This window comes from Oncorhynchus kisutch, linkage group LG29 (genome assembly GCF_002021735.2).
Source record: "Oncorhynchus kisutch isolate 150728-3 linkage group LG29, Okis_V2, whole genome shotgun sequence".
Lineage (NCBI taxonomy): Eukaryota > Metazoa > Chordata > Actinopteri > Salmoniformes > Salmonidae > Oncorhynchus > Oncorhynchus kisutch.
The window spans coordinates 19,771,339-19,790,110 of NC_034202.2; the positions used below are offsets into that span (position 1 = coordinate 19,771,339).

The following is an 18,772-nucleotide window of genomic DNA, read 5'->3' on the forward strand; positions in this document are numbered from 1 at the left end:
AATATTTATAATTTTCCATCAATATTTCATTACTGGCTGTGTCCAAACAAAGACAAGGCTTTGACCATAATGGTCCTCCATCCGTTTATAGATTTTGGGGAGAGGAAGTAACATACCAGTGTCCTTTGACACCAGAACGAAGTCTGTCCCAACTGCCGTGTACACAGGATCCATGCATATTAGATAGCTAGGTTGTCCTACACTCAAGTACTGTAGAATAAGTACTGCAAAAGGAGAGGCTGTTCTGTTTCTCTGATACACTTTCACAGCTTGGGTTTGCTTCACATTAAACATACTGCAACTCATATGTCGGACACGGTGGTGGACTTGGCAAGGCATCTTCGGTGTCACATGTCACCGTCTGTGAAACCTCCTTATACCATCCTCACATCTCATCACAGTGGGATTAAGTCACCTAATGCCTACATCCATTAATCCCAGCGGTTCCACTTAACACACTAGAACAGTATATAGTAGGTCCGAACCAATCTGTGGTGTGTCTCGGCCTGTCGTAAATCTCCCCGACTCACTCTGCAGTGAGAGGATGACCTCATTGTCTTTTCCTGGCCCATTAGCTTTCTGGGAAAACCTCTGGGGACCGTTGTTAACCCCTCTGGTGCTGGACCAAGCAGCATTACACTCCATCCCAACCAGGTGGAATTGGTTTCATATTATAAAATATTGATGGACTAATTTGCTCTACATGCTATGCAGATGTCACACATTGGTTTCATAACATTGAGGATTACATGCATATTATTTGGGTGCATTTCGACAGTCAAAAGTGTCTGCCTCCCCACACATCTTCATTTGCACTGATCTGTACACCCAGGGGCGTTGAAGGCAATAAGGTACATACTGTGAACTTTATTTCACCCATCCAGTTCCTTCCTCAGTGCCAATCTACTCTGCCCCCAGAACCAAAGCTCATGTGAGACCCGGCCTCTTAATGTTTCCATCTGTCAGGAGAGACTACCTCAGTGCAGACGGAGTGAACACAGGGAAGGACTGCGCTCATGCGTTACTGCCACTCTTCCAGGTGTCTAGCTGGGAACCGTGGACGCAGGGTCTACACTCCCAGTCCCAGGGTGAAGTGCACTACAGACATAATAGAGAAAGCTTATGGGGCTGTCGTCTTAGGTTACAGGTTCACCATAATGATGGGACCTGCCTTGCATTCTAATTGCAGGTAATTGACCTCCTGTGGACTGTTATTGTTCCAGCTTCTTTTGTGCTGGCTGCCGTTTAGAGCAGAGGTCAGTGAACCTGGGACCCCTGACTCCTCCAGACAGGTAGGTAGGGATTAAATGACCCAAGACGTTCTGTTAGAGAATAGACTCATCTTCTGTGCTTAATAGACCCCCAGCTCTCCCTCCTTTACTGTTACATTGTTTGCCATTAACTTCAGTTTACAGAAAACTTGAGGTTGACTTGATTGAAGAGATCATTTCTCGTTCAGTTATACACTTTAGAGCAGGTACAGATGAATTCCCGAGAGAAAGAAAAAATATGTATAATTTGAACGGAATTCACAATTTGAGATAGCGCAGTTACAAATTGGACTACAGTCCATGTCGTTCATATTTTTCACTGCAGCAGAGACAAATCACCTGCACCCGTACACCCTCTCTGTCACAAAATACTAGAGGATCCGTCTCAAGAGGCCACAGTAACCTGGGAACAATGGTGTCCTTTGTGTGCAGTGAGAGAGTGACAGAGAGTGAAGGTCTGCTCCTACGGAGACAGACAGAAGAGCATCCATTAGGGCTCCATTCAGGGACGCCGTTGACTTTCATGTCATCCCATTGTGGCGCGTCTCCTTGGAGAGGCTGACACAGAGTGGGTAATGAGGGGTAATTGACTCAGGGTCAAGGATGATTAATTCCCTTGGTCAGGTGTCCTCGCTTTCATACCTGACAGAGACGCAGGTTGCCGTGAAGCCACAGGCGGGCGGGCAGAGCAGGAGGCTGGCTGGCGCTGAAACACGAGACACAGGCAACACACACGGTACATACTGCCCAGGCCGTTCTCATGATGTCATCCAATCCTTGGACAGGCTAGTGGTTAATGCTCTAAACTGCGGCACCTTGACTGCTGCCACAGACCACAGCTCTCCATCACTCTCTCTCACACACCTAGCAGTGTTCACATGTCAGTCTGCTTCATTTATATGGCTAATGACCTGGGGTAAGACACAAAGGTGAAAGGTCATAACTATCTTCCCCCTACACAGAGCTATACTGAGCTCCCACCACAGACCACAGATTGAGAGTGACAGTCGTACTACCCTACCCTCCTTTCTCCTTCAGCTTCACTGGCTAATCTGAATCCCTCATTTTCTGCACAAGCAATTCCCCCCCCCAAAAAGGCCAGTGATTACAGGCGACCTGCTGAATGTATGCACGCGTTACTAAATGCCAGGGCTAGCTGGTAATTGACCAGGCAGACTGAGACGCCTGCGGTGTAATTGAGCAGGGTTGAGGGGTTTTGGTGGGACTGAAAGGACCTGGGGATCCCCCACCGGCCATTAAGCCCAGCAGGAGGGCTCCTGCCTGGGTCCACCTCAGGCTCAGGGCGCCCCCTCATCCAGCCTATCGCCCCTTCAACAGTGTGGGACACCCCAAGATCTGGAGAGGGTTTGAATCATATAGTGTGAGAGGAAGAATGAAAAATAATAAGACTATAGGGCACTAACTTTAAAAACGTTTCGTTTAATTATTATTATTTTTTTTAAACATCGATTCTGCATTGAGACACACACACATCCATGTCAATGGAGACTCAAAGCGAAGGTATCATTTAACTGCAATACATATACGTGTCATAAGTTCATCTCTTGCTGGCTGTCTGTCTATATGCAGTTGGGATGAACAGAGCAGAGCACACATGCTGAGCCTGATATACGTCGACCCCCAATTGGCCTGTCCTTTCACTCCAGTCGCGCCGTCACATACCAGAAATAGCCTCATCACTTCCACTACAGTAGATGACAGCTAGCCTAGCAACAAGGCCCAAGCACACCAGTGCAACCAACCAACCTCCCACTAGGCAACAGCGTCATCTACTGATCTACATATACTGTTTACATGATACAGCTTCCCTGATACCCTTAACCCCTTTGACGGAACAGTGCCCAGATACGACTGTTCTGTACCAAAAGGACACCTATCAGATATACTAAATCAATGTAAGAATTCTCATTTACCCTCTTAAGCACAAAATGTAGTGTGACAGCAATACACTTCAATGATTGAAATACATTTTATTACAACATACAGTAACAAACACCTCATTTGAAATATGCAACTAGAAAACTACTCCGGTAAGGCAAGAGGGGTGAGAGTAAACATTAGGAAGTGTAAAGCTGCATAAGACACAGGGGAGAGAAAGATGATCCAAGGCTGACCGTCTAGCCCTAGTGCTTGGAGCGATGTTCCCCCTGCAAACGGTGGTGCTCCCTTAGTCTGCAGTGAGAGAACAGAGTTAGTTAGAGCATTTATCGAAATCAAAAAAGTGTATGTAAAAAAAGAAATATGGTTGACGCTCAAGAACCCTTCATGAAAATATAACTTTTGGGGACATTTGAGTTTGCTTATGAAGGACACAAACCTGACAGCGTTGATCTTGATGAATCCAGAGGCATCACATGGGTCATAGTCTCCCTGCACATCCATACTGGGACAAAAAACAGGGGTGTAAGTCAGGTTATTGTGTGGGCCTACGTGGTTGGGGAAGGGCTTTTGCAGTCACATTCTAAACTGAACTTATTCCAACACCCGTCTATCCCACAGGAGAGGTAGGATAGTGAATAACATTAACCATGGATTATTGCATCATTCAAAAAAAATGTCAATAGATTTCTCTCTGAACGCATTTGCTCTTTATGTTTGCGATTTCAGGAGGGGGAAAAAAACAACCACACGTTGAGAAAAAGCACAAACACCCAACTCATTTGTAGACAATCCAGTTTTGTACAAACTCCTAAGCAGAGGAAATGAGTTTCTCATAACCGGATGTTTTTTTTTGTCTGTGACATCCTTTTTGTAAGCAACGGCCGTGATGTAAAAATGATGCTAGTGAACATTATTATATAGGCCTCTTGTGGCTCGTTCCCTTCTCCTCCTCGGTGTGTGTATTTGTAAAGGTGTATGGTTTTGTAAGGTGTGCGTATTTGTAAAGGTGTGTGTGTGTGTGTCGGAGAGAGAGAGCCCCCCTCTCTCTCTCCGACACACACACACACACACCTTTACAAAGAGTATGTTCCTCTATGTTAGAGTCTCGCTACCCTCCGAAGGTAGTACGCGACAGTTGAAGCAGGGCAGTGGAAACAATTGTCTCCTTGAGCCAACATTCCTACAGTATAAAAGGTAATAGCAGAGGAATCTTTTTTTAAACAGCTGAAATGTATAGACATTTTCCTTATATTGGAGACTTGTTATATTGCGTTTTTACCTGAAATTGCAGTAACAACCTGTTTAATTTGGAAATTGTAGCTGCCGGCTGCACTGAGACATGTATAACAAGACCATCCCACTACCAAAAACATGTCAAAGGTAGATCCTACACATAGGATGTGTTGTTTCATTTGTAACAATGTGTGGTTGTTTCAGAGGTGACACCACAGGTCCCAGAGTGGTGCTGGTGGGGAGGGGGGGGGGGGTTGTTCTCCTGGGGCCCAGAGTTTCCCCTGACCTGGTAGTAGGCTAACCTAACCAACTTCAGACCCAAGTTGTGGTGTATGACATAGCAATAAATCAGCTGTAAAAAAAACAGTTTTATATGGGCTATGATGGGACCAGATAGTTTTTCTAATCTGGTCATGTGGTTTAAAATAAAACTCCTGGAAAGACTCCTGGCCCTAACGTTTAAACCATTTACAGAAACATACTAGTCTGAGCTCGCTGTATGCAGGGTTGCATCATGTAGACCTAAAAAGACACTCAAACAGCATGTCATCACTATTGTGTTGATTCATTCCACTAAAAAGACTTAGTTAGCGCAGCCACCCGAAGTGTGACTAGAAACCAAATTTTATCACATTTTCTCAAACACAAATAAAAACGGGCCTACTTTAGGCTAGAAAAACACACCGTTACATTTCCCCTGGCCCACATGGGATCAGAGAGCATACGATTCTCTAGGCTACCTGCAGCTGTGGTTGTCATCAGTAGCCCACAGTTAATCAGACTGAAGCACAGACTAATTGCACACGTTGACCAATCCAGCCATTTTATTTCATTACATTTTGTTGGTGGCAGGTATGGGCTTCCATACAAAACAGCTCATCTAGGTCAATTCACCTACGCCCATGTTTTCAGTAGCAATTAGCTTTTACCACATTTAATCGATTCACATGATATTGAAAAAAAATAAGCCTGGTTTGTTTTAAAGGTAGGCCTAGTGTACTTTTATATTCACATGAGAAGGTTAATCGTTCCTTTTTGATAGGCTAACGTTACTTGATGAAGGCATGATATAAATCTAAATGTAATGAGTGTATCAAACAGACAAGAAAATAAACCTTTCATTGTCTGCACAATGCATATAAATGCTTATGAATTATTGTATTACCCATGAGTGTAATATGCTTGTTGTATTATTCAATAAAAGTTAGGTTTCCATCCAATTGGCAACAGATTTCCATGAGAATATTCTAAAATCAGCATAAAAACAATATGCACATTTCCCCACCAGAAACGTGTCTCCGTCAAATGGACTTGTTGTGGATAAAAGGCTGTGCGTGATGAAGTAGTGCACATAAAAATAACTTGGTTAAATTCCCATGTAACCAATTAAAAAGTACAAGTTAAATGGGTTTCCATCGCATTTTCAACTCTGCTGACGGTCGTTTTATAGTGACTGTGCCCATTCTGGTATGGGCACTTGTGCTCTAGCCACCAGCTCCAGATACAGTGCAGGTATAGCCTACATGATGAGAATATTATGGACAGCGAGATTGTTTATTTGTCAAATGGCAACCAAGCATCGACCATCATATCACCAGAATAAGACCCTCGATATTTATTGAAAAGTTGCATCAAGCTCATCACTGTGAACTTTCACCACACTGAAGTTCATCATAACTTATTTCATCTGTAAGCCTCAAACTGTATACGTGGACGACACATCGCATGACTCCAAGTTTACTTCCATATGATGGTTATAATATAAATATGCGTATAAAAGCGTTTCCACTGACATTTCTCAAAATGAACTTTACCGACAAAAATAGCCCACCTTGCTAAGCGTGTTTTGTTTTGTCGACATTTGGAAAGTTTACCGACAAATTGTCTGTTTCCAACAGGCCTGTTGTGATTTATCTGACATGTACTTTATTTGCATAAAAAGGCTGGATAGAAACCTGGTTATTGCTGAATATTTTGTGTTTACTTGCTACTGTGATATTTACAGTCAATTTGAGCTGCGTACCAAGAATGTCGCATTGCCAGCCACAACAAAAGGTTAGACAAGGATGTAATGTGAATTGAAAAGTAGAATTATCTTTTTCACCACCCCATCCCCTCATACTCGCCTTCATATCTCGTAGTGGGAATAGGGCCTAATTACAGTAGTTTTTACCTGCAGCGCTAACACCCTCAGCTCTTCCTCCACAGAGCCCCAGCTGCTAATCTAAGACCTGCACTCATTCTTCAGACACACCGTGCTGGAGGAAATCAAAGAATGTCAGAAAAAGAAAAAAAAAAGACTCCGTGGAGAGAAAGAAAGGCAAGACCACCATCAACTCTCAAAACAAGGCTCCCTACCTACCATCTTATGAGTGCGGTCTATGAGGTGTTGAATGGCTGTGGAAGCAGGTTTCCTGAAGGTGAATACATAGGAAAAACCATGTGGTCTAATTGACTGCCAAACACCTAGCAGGAAACCTTTTGACATTTGTCCCAGATCAATGCAGCGTGTATGTGATGCTATACCACTGTGTTAATGACACTGTTTACTGAGGAGACGCAGCTAGCTGTCCACCAGGGTCTTACAGTTAAGCATGGGTTTGGAGGGTGAAATGGTGTGTGTGTGTGGGGCTGTACTTCAGGTGGTATAAGTGGACTTTGCACCACAAAGGGATCCTTCACAGGACACTCAGCACATCTGTTACCTCAGAATAGTGCCCCTAAGAGCTTCTCCTCCAGTGCAACCCAACACTCAGTCACCAACAGGAGTGTGTGTGAAAGAGAGCGAGGTTGAGCTCTCAGCTGCACAGCTCCCCCTGCTTAACTAGCATGAAACCTGTGCTTTGGCCCTAAAAGCAGCACTCTCCTCTCCTTTGGCTGGAAATGCCATTAGCGGTGGAGGGTAGATGGAAGGGGGCATATGGAGGCTTTGCTTTGGTCAGCACTGAGCCAGCCCAGGGGGCATTGGGGGCTTAGGTGTCTGAATGGACTCACTGTTCCACAGCGAAGAGACCAATGGGGAGAAAGCCCTCCAGGAATTGAGCTTGACACCCCTGCTCCGCACTCTGATGTCTTTGGAGCCAGTGTCCATTTATTGTTGGTGTAGGGTCAGTGGAGAATGAAGTGACCTGAGCAAACAATGGGGATACTGCATATATGCAGTGAACTGATTATACTGTACCCAGAGATTAGTCACATGCACACAATGCTAGAGGTCCTTACCTGACCAGTTCCTCGTTGTAGAGGGATTTGGGCGACTCGCGGCCCAGGATGTAGACTTGGCCTTTGAAGACAGACAGCTGCACCTTGCCCTCCACGCTCTCCTGGGACTTGTCTATGCAGTGGCGCACAAACTCACACTCCGGACTATACCAGAAACCTGGGGACAAGGAACTGGATGTATACATGCTACTATAATGGAAATCATCCTTCAGCCTCCATTAGAAGTGTGGTTCAACTGTGCACATATGACCCCCCCCCACCACCACATTCTCCTCCCATCCCACTCCTCATGCGAGTGCTCGTCCCATCGCTCCAGGTGAGGCTCAGACCAGACCCCCCCCCCCGCCTCACCCAGGTGACCTGCTCTGTCAGTCTGAGGGACAGCTGGACTGGGGGGGGTAGAGAAAAATGACGCCCATCTCCATGGGGTGAATCTCTCCCTCTTCCATGCCCTTCCACCTCCCAATCCCAAGAACAATCCTCTCACCCAGTCCCTTTCCACTGAATCTGCACTGGTGTGAGTATCACAGTCAGGCCAGGGCTGAGTGGATGGATCAAGCCACAGCTGTCCTCTTTCTCTCTCTCTCTCCATACTGTGTTCTGTTCAGGGAATCCCCTGTGGCTTTAGCCCATGCAGTGGGCCAGGCAGAGACAGTGGTATTTCACGCTTTAAGACCATAATGAGTTTAATCTCTGCCCCCCTCCTAGAAGGAGCTAGCTAGCGCCTGTACCTTGGTGTCTCGCTCGCTCTCCCTGGTCTCTCTGCCTGCCTGGCCATCTCCCTCCTCTCATGAGGATTTAAATTGCAGTGGCTCAGTAATCAGTCTCTAACGGCTGTGATCCTATTATAGGGGATGAAGGAAGGCCGGCCGGGGGGGATTAGGACACCTGAGCCAGGCGGACAGGAGGTTTAGGCCCCAGTCATTCAGTCACACATTACCTCTGAGAGGCAGAAGTAACATAGTCACTCCTCACCTGTCAATCACCGTGATTGCCACTGTGTGAGGTGTTCTGGCACAAAATGGCTGCCGTGTGCCATGCACAATTCATCACCCAGGTCAGTGTAAAGTATTTTGCATAATTTTATCATCAATGTAAAGTGCTTTGAAAGCAAGTGAACATGATATAAATCAAATATATTATCAGGAGGCTGAATCGTTTTTGGCTAACCATTTAGTGTGTGTTCTAGGAGAGAACATAACCATGAATCCACCGTTTCTGAATGCTGTATGAGCACTGTTTTAAATGTGTGCTTTTTCTGCGTAATACACCAAACGTACCGTTGTAGAGCATCTCGGCGAACTTGACCCCCAGGCCCTGTTTGATCCTCCTGACCTCTCGGTCCATGGTGAAGGTCTCTATGTCCAGGTGAGCGTGGTACAGGATGGTGCCTCCTGGGGTCTCATAGATACCTGGGGGAGCACAGAAACACACAACTAGGTGCGGAACGAATGGTGGAGAGACAAATTAAGCACATAGGTTGCATTGCATTTCAAAATAGTCTGAAGTTGCCCCCCCTCCCCCAAACAAAATATTCCATTCTTACTTTTAGATGTGTGTATGGTTGTGAATTGTTAGATTATACTGCACTGTTGGAGCTAGGAACACAAGCATTTAGCTACAGCCACAATAACATCTGCTAAATATGTGTATGCGACCAATATAATTTAAATTGATCAGAAGAGGTCTCTGGTGGTCCTGTGTCCATGACAACCTCATTGTACTTCCTTCCAGGACCAACTCAACTCAGACAGCTCTATTAGGCACCAGCCATCTTCACCCTCCTCCTCCAATACCTTGGCTGACGGACAGGCCAGCACCACAGTATATCAACCCAGTCAGAATGAGCCTGTCGCGGGCAAATGACAGGGTAGGAGGCCCCCGCCAGCCCTGAGCTAGGCCCCAGGCTCTCCCGACCCTGCAATTTACCCCCACTGCACTGTTGAGGGGAACGGAGGGAGAAGACAGAGGGGGGGGATGACAGGAGAAATGAAGCTGTCACTCAGCTGTCTGTCTTATGAGGTCGAAAAGAAAAGGCCGAAAGAGACCAGAGGAGAGATTGCGTTTCTCTATTCAAATAATGCCATTCTAATACGCTAAACCACTGGGACATCTCTGTTTAATTGACTATGGTTGCGTGTGGGCAGCATTAACAGGATATTCCTATCCTTTCCATTCAGTCTTTGGGATTAAACTCTGCGGATGGGCGCCTTGTGTTGGGATACAATTCTTGTCTTAGATGGAGCCTACTTGAAGGTGAGGGGGGGACCAAAACATCGTCTGAAAATTGAGAAGCACTTACTTGCTAATCATCTAAACTTCAAAAAGTGGCAATTTGAGCCACTAAAACAAGGCAACAGAGGGCAAAACAGGGGCAATTCAACTGTCACTATCTGATAAAACAGTTCAAACTGCCCTTTAACCCAATTTACCTTAAGCACCCCAAAGAGAGATTAGAAAGACAAATGAACAATAAAAAGTCTCTCTTACCTTAGCTAAACCAACTGTGGCTTAGTTAAGCTTAGGAGGACAAAAACACCAGTGATTTCCAGGCATTAATCTTTTAAACAGTTTCTCTGTATGTAGGCCAATTCTGCTAGAGGGGGTAGAGGGGTTAAGACTAAGCATTAACCCCACCTGGGCTGAGCCTGTGCTCCCCTTTGGGCGTACAGCCCACGAATGCAGGCACAAATACACACATTAAGCCTGCTTCCTGCTTTCCTGATGTTCCTCTGATCAAGAATCAAAACACACACACACTTCAGAATTGTAGTTCTTGAATTCAACTAGGCCTAAATTCCTGAAACACGAAAAAGTACAAATTTGTCAGATATTCTAAAATGTCTGAAAAAAAAAAATGCCTCCAAAAACAAATCAAATTTCTTTCAATAATATATCAATCAAACCAGTTAATCATCACCATAACGTTCTCTACAGATCCTCAGCACAACATGGTTCGTCACAGTGGAGAGTTCAGAGCTCAGACAAGGGTTGACAGGTGTACACCACTTACATACACCAGTGAATGTTTTGTCGAGAACTGACAACATTCTTGACAGCCATTTCCATGCCCCGCCTTCTTGACCCCCCCCCCCCCCCAAAGACATACAAATAAATGACACATTCAGTCTGTCAACTAGTCAATCCTCCTTGGCATCTTTTGTGCAAACCCCCCTTCTCCCCCTGCCGTCAACACACAATCTTTACTAGTTATTCACTGCCATCAAACCTCACACTCCTCCTTTCCCATTTCTGTAGAAAAGATGAGCTTTGATCTTTTGTGCAGCCAAGAGGGAGAAAAGTGGGCTTCCCATTTTTCAATTTCTACCTGCCACTACGCCAGAGGCGGAGTGTGTTGGCGAGTCAATTTGCTGGTCAGGTTATTGTGAGGAGTAGAAATGCAGTGTGGCGGGAGGCAGGGGCCACTGAGGGAGTCAGTGACGTGCTGTCTGACATGGGACACGGTGCCACAAACATCTTGGCCCCTCACGGCCCTTAAGCATGCAGAAATAAGGAGGTTTCTGAGAAGCTCTGTTGGCGGAGAGGGCAATTGGAAGTCATGCGGAGGAGTGGCCGACTGCCGAGATGGAGTGTGTGTGTGTGTGAACAACAGCGTGTTTCTGTGTGTGGGAGGCTGCAAAAAGAGAAATGTGAAGGCTTTCTGCATGTGAAAGTGAATGTGGGTCACATCAGACCCTCAGTTTACAGGTGAACCAGAGAAAAACATTTCCTCTGAAAGGAAAGAGAGGCACATAATGCTGTGTTTGTTCATGGTCTTGCTTTTCCTCCACAACACTTTTATGCAAGTGGAATAGCAAGTGTTCCCTTTTAGCACTGACATAAAATGACTGCAATTGCCTGAAAGCACTAGAGATGTGACAGGAAGCTTTACAAATGGATAGGACATGGAAGTGTTGGCACTTACGGCGGAGTAGGTACTGTATGTCTTTGTGCCAGCTTATCTATAAATCTAACATTTCTAGAAAAGGGAAGTGCATTTTAACCAAAGCTATTGATACAGTATACATGTTTTTCATCTCAATTCAATTCATCTGTATTCTCTCAGGATCTCTTCTCTTTATACATATAGGCTCTCTCATTACACTTCGTCACTGCCTTACCTCTGGACTTCATGCCGATGAAGCGATTCTCCACGATGTCGATCCTCCCAACTCCATGCCTCCCTCTGAGACCACAATGGAAACCACAATAGAATTCTTACTCACCAAGAACAGTAGTCAATATTTCTGTATTCTCGCCTGCAAACACCCACACTTTGCTGAAAACACTGCAGTAAGAGTTTACACACTGCCCTCTAATGGTGATTCCATGCAGTCAATAAAGGATTCTCATTCGCAGTTTGGCTCTCCCTACTGACTGTCAGACTCACCCCATCTCATCGAGGTAAGAGAAAGTCAGACTCACCCCATCTCATCGAGGTAAGAGAAAGTCAGACTCACCCCATCTCATCGAGGTAAGAGAAAGTCAGACTCACCCCATCTCATCGAGGTAAGAGAAAGTCAGACTCACCCCATCTCATCGAGGTAAGAGAAAGTCAGACTCACCCCATCTCATTGAGGTAAGAGAAGATGTCCAGCGGTGTGTCTTTCGACTTCCCCTCCTTGACGTGGGTCACCTTGATGGGCACACCTGTGTGGGTTGGAATGGAACAGTCAGTCAGTTACGCAACAGCCTGGAGAGATACTGCATCATCATAATACTGTGCTACAGTAGGTCATTCAGGTTAACAATATTGTTCTCTTACAGTTTCAAATCGGATCTCGTCACATTCAGCAAATTTTGGATTTGGGCAGAAGCTGTATTTATGAATCTGACAGAATCAATATGTATGGCCAAAATTGTTACTACATTTCCACCTATTCGTTTAATGTTCACTAAAAACAAACAAAGTGAAGAGACTGATTCCCAGGCACTGAACACAGTTCACAAGGGAGATGGGAGAGACCATGAAAAGAGTGAGGGAGTGGAGAGGGAGATTTGGATGTGGGGGAATGTGGAGGGAGGGTAACGGGTGTTTATGGTAGAATACTTCAATGGGATGTGGTGAGAAGTACTAATATATTCAAAAGCCCTGCTCATTTGAAGGCTGTGAAATCCCAGACAGGCCTTTCCTAATTTAATTACACACCCGGGCTTTGTGTCACCCATACCTTTTCTACCAATAGCCTCGCACTGCGGTATGAGTGAATGTGTGTGTGCGCATTATTAGGAACGCATCGACCATTCCTAATAAGCACACACACACACACACACGCCTAGGTGATCCCCAATCAATCTCCATCCCCAACTTTCCCTACAGAGACACACTAAATTCAGGTTATTAGGTACACCCATCTAGTACTGGGTCGGACCCCCCTCCAGAACTGCCCGAATTCGTCGGGATTCTCTGTGGAAATGTTGCTCAATTGGTATCAAGGGAGCTAACGTGTTCCAGGAAAACATTCTTCTCACCATTACACCACCAGCCTGTACCGTTGACATCAGGCAGGATGGGGCCATGGACTCATACTGCTTATGCCAAACCTTGACTCTGCCATCAGCATGACGCAACAGGAACCGGGATTTGTCGGAACAGGCAATGTTTTTCCACTCCTCAGTTGTCCAGTGTTGATGATCCGGTGCTCACTGGAGCCGCTTCCTCTTGTTTTTAGCTGATAGGAGTGGAACCCGGTGTGGTCGTCTGCTGTAATAATCCATCCGTGACAAGGACCGACGAGATGCGTTCCGAGATGTTCTGCACATCACTGTTGTACTGCGCCGTTATTCGCCTCTTAGCTTGCACGATTCTTGACCTTCTCATTCATCCTCTCATCAACGAGCTGTTTTCGCCCACAGGACTGCCGCTGACTGAATGTTTTTTATTTGTCGCACCATTCTCGGTAAACCCTAGACACTGTCGTGCGTGAAAAGCCCAAGATGCCGACGGTTTCTGAGATACTGGAACCGCCGCACCGACGATCATAACATGCTCAAATTCGCATAGGTCACCTGTTTTGCCCATAATAACATTTAAATCGAACAGTAACCGAATGCCTCGGTGCCCGTCTGCCTGCTTTATATAGCAAGCCATGGCCATGTGACTTACTGTCTGTAGGAGCGAACCATCTTCATGAAAGGGGTGGTGTACCTAATAAACTGGCCAATGTATTTTGGCCACTGTCATTTACTTGCTTATTCATAGTATTCATAGGTTAAAATGAGCAACGCAAAGGTCAAAGGTGGAGGAGGTGCAATAGACTGGGACATGGGCGGGGGAGGGGGAGGTGGGGGGCTAAAAGAGCTTTTGAAGACACACGAAGGATAGAAGAAAGAAAAATAAATCTGCAGATAGTCACTCCCCTATCCATCCAGCGCTCATTAGCATTTAGCATGCTTGCAGTTGCCAATCAAGTCCCGGTAAAAAAGCAGCACTCCTGGTTGCATTTCAATGGGCCCAAATGTAAGCCCTGTTCGAATGACACGTAAAGGACTTGACAAAATATTTTTAGACAAGGGCTTTGTCACTTCGGCCCCTGAGGAAAACTCCCAGAGCCGGAGAGGGCACACGGATAGCGCTCCGACAAAGCCCCCTGATCCCCCAAATAGTTAATAATTAGATTAAAAGTTCAAATAAATTAAGTGAGGGTGTGAATGCGGGAGCCGGGCCCGGCCTCTCGTCCTCCTCTCCTCCATCTCGCCGTGTCTATCATTCACTGGGCCTTTCTTTTCCCTGCCTGCCCTTTTCTTCAGCGCTGAAGTGAACAGTGCAAACAATGGGACAGCAGACACAGTTGTAGGAAAAATTACTGCTTTAAATTTTTCCTCTCTCTTTTTCCTTTCCCCCCTCTTTCAATGAAAGAAAGAGGGATAAAAAAAAGGACAGAAAGAAGGGGAAAACTGCTGCTGATGAAAGAAAGTTTAGTTTATCTTTTTAATCAGTGAGAAAGCCCGGTGAAAAAAGGGCTGGTGGGAGATGAAAAGATGGAAACATTCTTGCGCTGATCTTGTGCTTGAGGAGGAGGAGTAAGCTGAAGCCTTTGTGTGAGCCACTAAAACAGCTTTTGTCATCGTCACTCAATAAGGGGAGAGAAAAAAAAACGATGAAAACTGATTGCAAATGAGCAAAGGGCCGAGGTGAAACCAGGTTATACGATGACGTCAGTTTCAGATTCCTATTACTAGTTTTATTTATTTTTTATTGTTTAAACCTTCCTTCAAATGAAGATTTAACAGTTTTCTATAAACTTTATCATTGCTCCTCTCCCTCCAATTTCACTTACTTCAGATATAAATCTCAAATAAACCCCACAAAGTTGCATAAATCAGCAGACAGATACCAACGTAAATCACAGATGAAACCTCCTTTCTCTTCTATTCCTCTCTGAACTGCTTCAGTGTAGTAGCAATGTCATAAAACTGTCACTGGTCATCACCATGATCAGAGGCTAATGTCCTGCCATGTCTTTTGAAGCCCCAGCAGGCCTCAGTGGCCTGTAGCCCCCCCATCCATCCATTTATACACACGGACACTTGTGACCAGGATCTAGATTAGAGGGATTTCTGCTTCTGGCCCCAGGCTGGGATGTGTGTCTCTTTTCGGCAACTGGGCTAATGTGTCACTTTCCTGGGCCTCCCTCAGTCAATTGTATTAGCTGGCTTAGCGCTTCCGGCCCCTCCATGCCCCCAGGCAGGCTGCTTTAGTTTAGACTGCTCCGGGTTGTGGGGCTGGGCTGTCCTAGGTCTGGGTGGTCAGAGTGATAAACACAGCCAGGGAAAGGCAGGGTAGCACGGGGTCTACAGCAGGCCTGGGGCTGTGGGTATGGCCAAGCCATTGGTGGACAAGACGAACAAACTAACACAGGTCAGGACTGGACTTGGAATCATAAACCCCGGCTGAACAAGAGGACTAAAAAGTCCCACTACATGGGATGAGGAGATGTAGACAGACGGACGGACACACACCTTTTTTGAACTCGATCTCCAGCACATCTGGGCTGTTGGGGGCGTCCTCTGGGTTCTTGGTCATCAAGTACAGGTCAGCTGGAGCATGGCTCTGTAATATACACACAATGACATTCACATTTCAGCACTTAGTATGGTACTAGGAGATTCAGTTGAGAACATGGCAGACATAGCCAGTCTACTGTGGGTGGAGGGATGGGATGATGCGTGAAAATAAATAACCTTCAAAAGCTATCAGGATCTGAGAGAAAAAGACAAAAATCTACATCCTATTTTTCTCCTCTATTTGATTTCATTTGTCCCTGCTTGGCCTTTTCACCGCAGAGGGAGGTGGAGAGAAGAGGAAGAGATGCAGCAGGGAAAAAAGAGAGAGAGAAAGACAGACCCCAATCCACTGAAAGAAGACACTTCATAAGTCAAAGCACATCTGATACTATGACAGGATGTACTCAAGCGAATGCCACACAATATTCACCGGCTGTTTGGAAAGGCGCAAGCAAATCTACAAAATCTGCCATCCAGCCTCCCCCTCCCCATAAGCTTTTCCACATCTTCTGGAATTGACTTTCTGACTGACATTTTCTCCTTTATTTCTCTTCAGATGAAGAATGAATCTTTATGGGAACCACACAACAACAACCTACCCCTCCTACCCTGAGAGCCATAGGAAGTTGTAGGAGCCGACACAGACGTTTGTTGTTTTCCAGTTGGGGGGAGTTGGTAGTTGAGCACTTAAATAAAAATCGGGCTGACACCCCTGCCAATTACCTCACATTACAACCAGACGATGGCCAATGTCCCCTGAGCTGAGGCAAATTGCAGGGGAACTATGCAAAATAACCACTGGGTGCATTTAAATGAAAACCTTTACCAGACGGAAAAAAAATCATACGATAACTAATCTCGCTCTCAGCCGCAGAGAGATTGCCCATGTCGGGGAACGAGTGCAATCGCTTCTTTCCTTTTAACTAAACACCAACGTCGACTTTAAAAAAGGCTCTCATCTCTCCTTTTTATTTTCTGCCTCAGCGCCCAAGAAGACGACAAACGAGAGGGAGAAGGAGTGGGGCAAAACGACTCCCCGAAAAACCCATTTGATGCATACTATTGAAGGGGACAGAACCGAGGAACACAGCATGATTTAATTTGAACAACAGACTGAGCAGGCCTTGCTCTGTCAATCCGGGTATGATAACTATTGTTGTGTGGTTACTATAGTGTTCTACAGAGTTGCCTTACCTACTAGTGGTTTAAAGCCTACGCAATCCTAACCAATGAAGATGCATCGTTTCTGCCGGCTAGAGTTCACTCTATGATAAAGACGTTATCCTTCTTACCTCTCTACACAGACACATTATCACAAGGAAGTACATGGAATATCTATTCAAACATGTATGCTCACGAGACGCGAGTGACAAAGTGGGAGAGAGAGAGAAATGGAAAGAGCGAGGGAATAGTTTCCAGTGCTTAAAGATCAATGCATTTCAATTCTAGCACCCCGCAGGTGGACCGGTCCCAAAGCCCCTGGCCCCGAAAGACAGGAACATTTAGAAATGGAGCGAGAGTGAGAGAAAGGGAGAGCAATGCTGTCAAATGGGGCGTGAAGCTCAGCCATCATGTCGCTGTGCCTTCCTCCCTTTTGCAGCCATTCTCCAGTTCTGTCATATTGTGGTGCTGCTGTGGTCCCACTCAATGCGGCCCCTAGAAAGAGGGCTGTGGCAGCGTGAACTTAAAGTGAGTAAATTTCTATCTTTCCACACGTTAGCTGCCTCATTGCCTTTCAATTGAGTCCGGTGGCCTCCAAAGAAAAGGCAGAGGTGGGGAGAGAGTTGGGGGGGCTGGAAGAAAATCTGGCCCACTGGTTTGGAACTGACACTTAAATCACCACGTCTAAAGTCAGGCCTTGTCTTTAAAATGCCATTTGCAAACATGGCACATTGAGAATGTATTAAATCTGATTTGTGTGGACTATTTTTTATGTTTAACACCCCGCTACATTTGGTTAACATTATCATTGGCCGTATCATGGGGCGGCAGGTAGCCTAGCGGTTAGAGAGGCGAGCCAGCAACCGGAGGCTGGCCTGTTCGAATCCCGGGTCAGTTGGGAAAAATCTGGCGGGAAGTGAGCTGGCAACTGGAGGGTTGCTGTATCAAATCCTAGATGCCATTGAGCAAGGCACTTAACCCCTCACAACAACAGCTCCCCAGGTATCCAGTGTGGTAGCACCCGCACCTCTCCGAAACCTGTGTGTATTTCAGGGAGGTTGGAAGCAGAAGTAAAATTTTGGTTGAACCTTGTGTGCAATTGACCAATAAAGAAAATCTTAACCTTTGTCTACAGTATCTACCAACAGCTTTGCCCAAAAGGCAACACTAGTAACAAGCAAAAACTACAAGACAGCAACTAAATCAGAGACAAATAGATTGACAGAGAGCTCTATAATAGGTCAGACCCAACCATCTGACCAAGGGGCGAGAAGGTTGCATGACAAATCTAACCCTCCGTGCTTGAAAAGACACCTACACACACCATCCAACGCATCCTTCCCCCTAGGCAGCTGCGTCACGGGCCGGGTCATTTCCAAACTAACAGAAAACAAGTTTCAGTTCCTCTGTTCCGCTACCACCTCTTTAGTCAATACCATCAAAGGGGCTCGGGGTTTACCACACAACATCGTTGTCCTTCACTCCTACTGGGCTACTGGGGGGGGTACTGGGCCAGGGGAAGTCCAGCCAAAGCCAGGGACTATCATTTAGACAGAGGGGATGTTTTAATGACTGCTGACGAGTGTCACACTGCCCCAGGGACCCGGGCCCTGACCGGTAAACTGACAGCACAGAGGATATTGGGTTGTGTTTCAGGACAAATAGCTTGCCTTTTCAAGTTAAATAGCTTCACGTTATTTATACAAGTTCAATCAGATCAGGAAAGCAGCTACAACGTGTTATTGATAAGGCAAATGATAGATCTGTTACATAGGGTTTGAACTTCAGAGTTGAAATGCTTGTCCTTGAATTGCAATGTGTTGAAAAATAAAAATGCATCATCAAAATTCCATCCTTCATAGAAACTTTAATCCCCTGGTTGCTCCTAATCCAGGAAAACTGTCTAGAAGAACTATGTCAAATGTGAGCAGATAAAGACAATGTAGCCTAGTGGTGTAGCTAAAGCCTAACCTCTG

At 45.7% G+C, this 18,772-nt stretch overlaps 1 protein-coding gene across 1 annotated transcript in view; it reads right to left on the minus strand.

Moving 5' to 3' along the window:
• Positions 1-3,239: 3,239 nt before the first annotated feature.
• The window catches only part of ass1 (argininosuccinate synthase 1), a 29,849-nt gene continuing 14,316 nt past the window's right edge, over positions 3,240-18,772 (minus strand). The window contains exons 9-15 of the mRNA XM_020465539.2: positions 15,591-15,681; positions 12,194-12,278; positions 11,750-11,814; positions 8,909-9,040; positions 7,629-7,785; positions 3,610-3,675; positions 3,240-3,464 (exon numbers count right to left, since the gene is read on the minus strand). Of these exons, the coding sequence (XP_020321128.1) occupies positions 3,416-3,464; positions 3,610-3,675; positions 7,629-7,785; positions 8,909-9,040; positions 11,750-11,814; positions 12,194-12,278; positions 15,591-15,681 (645 nt within the window). The 3' untranslated portion in view covers positions 3,240-3,415. The remainder of the gene's footprint in view (positions 3,465-3,609; positions 3,676-7,628; positions 7,786-8,908; positions 9,041-11,749; positions 11,815-12,193; positions 12,279-15,590; positions 15,682-18,772) is intronic.